The sequence below is a fragment of the Mus caroli genome, unplaced genomic scaffold, assembly GCF_978045245.1.
Source record: "Mus caroli unplaced genomic scaffold, Mus_caroli_1 scaffold_15, whole genome shotgun sequence".
Classification (NCBI taxonomy): Eukaryota; Metazoa; Chordata; class Mammalia; order Rodentia; family Muridae; genus Mus; species Mus caroli.
Window position 1 is genome coordinate 58,535,612 of NW_028227270.1, and position 4,446 is coordinate 58,540,057.

At 37.4% G+C, this 4,446-nt stretch overlaps 1 protein-coding gene across 1 annotated transcript; it reads left to right on the forward strand.

Moving 5' to 3' along the window:
* Positions 1-211: 211 nt before the first annotated feature.
* LOC110308230 (cathepsin M-like) lies at positions 212-4,212 on the forward strand. The gene is made up of 7 exons (XM_021180647.2): positions 212-337; positions 614-736; positions 834-980; positions 1,421-1,636; positions 2,224-2,386; positions 2,967-3,090; positions 4,113-4,212. The coding sequence occupies exons 1-7, from the start codon at positions 212-214 to the stop codon at positions 4,210-4,212; spliced, it is 999 nt and encodes a 332-aa protein (XP_021036306.1).
* The last annotated feature ends 234 nt before the right edge of the window (positions 4,213-4,446 follow it).

Here is a 4,446-nt window from a genome sequence, read left to right on the forward strand (position 1 = left end):
TTATGGACAAACTAAATGTCCTTCATTGAGCTTTTAGTCCAAACATATATTTAGCAACTTCAAAAACCTTTGGATGAATATTTGGAAGAATGGATCAAATAATTTTATTTGCCATGGATGTTTTTGTTTCTCAGGAAGGAGTAAAAAGGCATTCTAGAAGTGTTGGTGCAGTCACATCTTCATTTCTCTTCCCTTTCTATATTCTTAAGATATGACTCCTGCTGTCTTCCTGGCCATCTTGTGGTTGGTAATGGCCTCATCATCACCATCACCCAATCCCATTTTGGATGCTGAATGGCAGAAATGGAAAATAAAATATGGAAAAACATACAGTCTGGTTGGTATTTTTTGAACTGTTCAGAGGGAACCCAGAGAGTTTGCTGTTGGGGGTTATGAGCATAATAGAGGTCATAGAAACTGCCTTTTTCTGAAGAATTACATGAACTCATATAAGCATAGGGTGGTCAGGATCTCTGTTCCTAGACATGTTTCAAATTGTTTGCTTCAATGTCTTGATTATCTGTCTGTCTGGCTTTTCTTCACTTATTGCATCATGTTCTTGGTCAGCTTCTGCAGTGGTGAAAACCAAGTCATCGATTATTTCTATTTCCAGGAGGAAGAAGGACAGAAGAGAGCAGTGTGGGAAGAAAATATGAAAAAGATCAAACTGCACAATGGGGATAATGGCCTGGGGAAGCATGGTTTCACCATGGAAATGAATGCCTTTGGTGACATGGTGACGATGACACATACAGCATCACAATGTTGATTTCTCTTCAATTCATTCGTGTCTTTTGCCTTTCAATTATTTATGTATTTTTTTTTCCTTAAAGACACTTGAAGAATTTAGGAAAATGATGATTGAAATCCCAGTCCCAACTGTCAAGAAAGGGAAAAGTGTTCAGAAACGTCTGTCTGTTAACCTGCCCAAGTTTATAAACTGGAAAAAGAGAGGTTATGTTACTCCTGTGCGGAAACAGGTATGGCTATATCATATGTCCATCTTACTCAGCCACTGAGGAAATTGTGAAGGAGCATGTCTTTGTGTTGAGTGAGCTCATTTTTATGAAATTTTTATTCTTCTTGTGTATTTATACAAGGCATATAGATAATTTCCATGCACAATTACCTTATTATTGCATCTCCCTGTAGTATCTACCATCACATTTAGACTTCATGTCATCTTTCATTACTATTTATACTCTGCACTTATATGCATGTATGTTGATGATCAATGTTTGTCCGGAAAACAAAACAAAACAAAACAAAAAACAACAGCACTCAAGTCTCCAAAGAAGACTAAACTTCTCTTGACAGGCTTCTGTCAGCTGCAAGTAGTTAGTTTTCTGACACAGTTTTCAGCTTTCTGATTTGGAGTTGCTCTTTGTTTGTGAAAGATTATCTCTTGTTCTCTGCTTAGATTGCATGTAATTCTTGTTGGGCTATTTCTGTGACTGGTGCCATAGAAGGACAGATCTTCCGGAAAACAGGCCAACTGATCCCTCTGAGTGTACAGAACCTAGTGGACTGCGTTGACGGAAGCGGCTGTCATGGAGGCAGTATGTTAGAAGCTTTAAAGTATTTGATGGAAAAGGGAGGTCTAGAGTCTGAGGCAACCTATCCATATGAAGACAAGGTAAGTGGATTTTTTAATGTTATTGTTATGTCAGGGCTGTTATCATAGGACTGTCTTTGCAGGTATGCCTATTGATATGGTTTCCATCCTACTTCTACAAACATGGAGAATATGTAAAACCTTTATATGAATATACATTTCTCCACTCTGAAAATTTCTTATTGACAGTGAGACCGAAATGGTTGTCATTGATAACATGATTTTCAGTCCCTAATTTCTTGTAGTATTTAAATTCCTGGCATGATTTATAAAAGATCAGATGTTTTATACATCTGAGACTGTGTGTGCATGTGTGTGTGTGTGTGTATGTATACATACATGTTTATGGACACTTGTCTGTGTCCATATATATACCATATATATACCATAAATGTGTCCATATATATACCATATACTGTGTCCATATATATACCATAAATTCATATCAGTTGTCTTCTTTAGTTTTCTTCCACTTATCAGTAGAGGCAGGGAATCCTGCTGATCCTAGTTGGGAGATTCAACTGCAAAGACCAAAGTGTGGTTCTAACACTTGCTCTACAGGACCAAGAGAGAAATAACCTTGTGTTTGAACTGTTTACATTTTCAAGCAAGGATCATGCAGGTACAATCCAGAGAATTCTACTGCTAGTATCATTGGCTTTGAGCTTATCCCAAACAATGAGGTTGACCTAATGAATGCTGTGGCAAGTCTTGGGCCCATTTCTGTTGTAATCGATGCATGGCATGAATCTTTCCTGTTCTATAAAAGAGGTAAGCATGTGACCTTTTAGATATTAGTTGAAAAAAATCTGTGTTGTTCCATGGCCTTTCTTTTCAACAGATCATTTTTCAAAATATAAAATATGATATATTCATGTGGCTTGGCATATTTTATAGCTATCCATTCAATAATCTTGTATATCATTTGTACTTGATATGACCTCCCTCTTGCATGTGAGCAATGCATAATCAATCAAATTTACGGTCTAACTTAATTCCTCATTTTTTCTACATGTGGTATGTCTTGAAGACTTTTAGTAAAATGGCCTTTCTAGGATAACTTAACGAGGGTCTTGAATTAAGTAACTTATGTTAGGGGTGCTTGCTTGCAAGTAGGGTTCTATCAGTGAAAATACAAAACATGAATCATCTTCTACGCAGGTTCATGATCACTTGGATTTCTCTGAATTCTAATGAGGACCTATATTATGATTCCTGTTAATGTCCAATCCTATGGTTACTGAGTTTCTATGACTTCGGTGAAATCAGAAAACCGCTAACTTATTTTTGGTGTCCATTGTACTTACCAGTTTCCTGGGCCTCTCACTGCTTTATGGATTTTATATTTCAGGTATATATTATGAGCCAAACTGCAGTAACAGTCTCTCTGCTCTCAGACATGCTGTGCTACTGGTTGGCTATGGTTTTATAGGAAGAGAATCAGAAGGCAGAAAATACTGGATCATCAAGAACAGGTATAAACTGCCAAAATTATTTATATTTGGAGTTGGAAGGAGTTATTTTTCAGTTTCACTGACAGTTTGCAGAAGTCCTAGAAAATATTGTTCCATTTAAGTTAGACACAAACATTTTCTTTTACTTTATTTTTTCTTATGTATGTGAGTGGTGTATGTACATATTACCCCATGAGACTGTGTGCTTGTGTGTATGTGTGTGTGTGTGTATGTGTGTACATACATGTTTATGGACACTTGTCTGTTTGTTTGCTTATATATATACCATAAATTCATATCAGTTGTCTTCCACTTATCAGTAGAGGCAAGGAATCCTGCTGATCCTAGAGTTCACTCTCTCGGTTAGTGTGTCTACACTTTGTTCCCAGTTATGCCCTGCCTCTGTGAATTCAGACATGGTGTTAAGGCTTCCTTGTCATTTAAGTTTTATTACTTTTATTTATATATGTTTCTATGAGTGAATGCTTTATGTTGCAAATGTTCGTGGAGACCTAAAAAATATTATCATATTACCTGAAACTCCAGTAAGAGGGGGTGGGATCTGAATATCATTGGTGTTTTGTGGGAGCCCTTGTCCTCTCATTCTTAGGTATTGAGCCATCTCCAGCCCCACATCTTGGCTTTCAATGAGATCCTGCATTTGAATTTCAGTCTTTCCTTTTGCATGGCAGGGCATGACCTTCTTTGGTATCTCGACATCTAGGACAACCAACTCATACTTCAAGGTCACAATGTTCATCCACTGGTTTTCTTGTGTGCTAATACCATGCTTATGCCATCAATATTCTAAAATATGACACAATCATTATTTCTGAACCACACATGTGAGATTTGTTTTATCATTTCCTTGCTGAGATTTTCATAGTCATGTGTGAGAAAGCTCTTGGTTTCAAGGAGTTCACCCTCTGCCTATTCCCATGCTTTCTATTACATTGTCTTCTGGATCAATGCTCAAATGAGGAGTTATTATAATAATCCACTGTGCTGTGTAATTTTCTCTAAATGGAAATATTTTCTTACAGCCTGGGTACAAAATGGGGCAATAAAGGCTATATGAAGATTGCCAGAGACCAGGGAAACCACTGTGGAATTGCTTCACTTCCCCTTTTCCCCAGAGTGTGAACTGCCTGGCTGTGCCAAGGAAGGAATGGACAGAAGACACCATGTAGAGAAGAGGCACTTCCATTTCAAAACAGCGGGTCACTGCAGTGAATATAAGACACTGCATATGAGACACTGCAGTCACTAAAAGCCAGTTGTGATGTCAAGTTTGTGACACATTTATTCTCATAAGACATGACCATTGCTGTAACTGATGCCATACACTGGTTTGTTTTTGTTTTCTATAAGAATGTT

What these genes read in the sequence shown, in the direction of transcription:
- LOC110308230 (XM_021180647.2), top strand. Translation starts at nt 212, where the DNA reads ATGACTCCTGCTGTCTTCCTGGCCATCTTGTGGTTGGTAATGGCCTCA. An exon ending in TGAATGCCTTTGGTGACATG is followed by an intron (nt 737 to 833) that starts GTGACGATGACA and finishes TTTTCCTTAAAG; the next exon opens with ACACTTGAAGAATTTAGGAA. An exon ending in TTACTCCTGTGCGGAAACAG is followed by an intron (nt 981 to 1,420) that starts GTATGGCTATAT and finishes TTCTCTGCTTAG; the next exon opens with ATTGCATGTAATTCTTGTTG.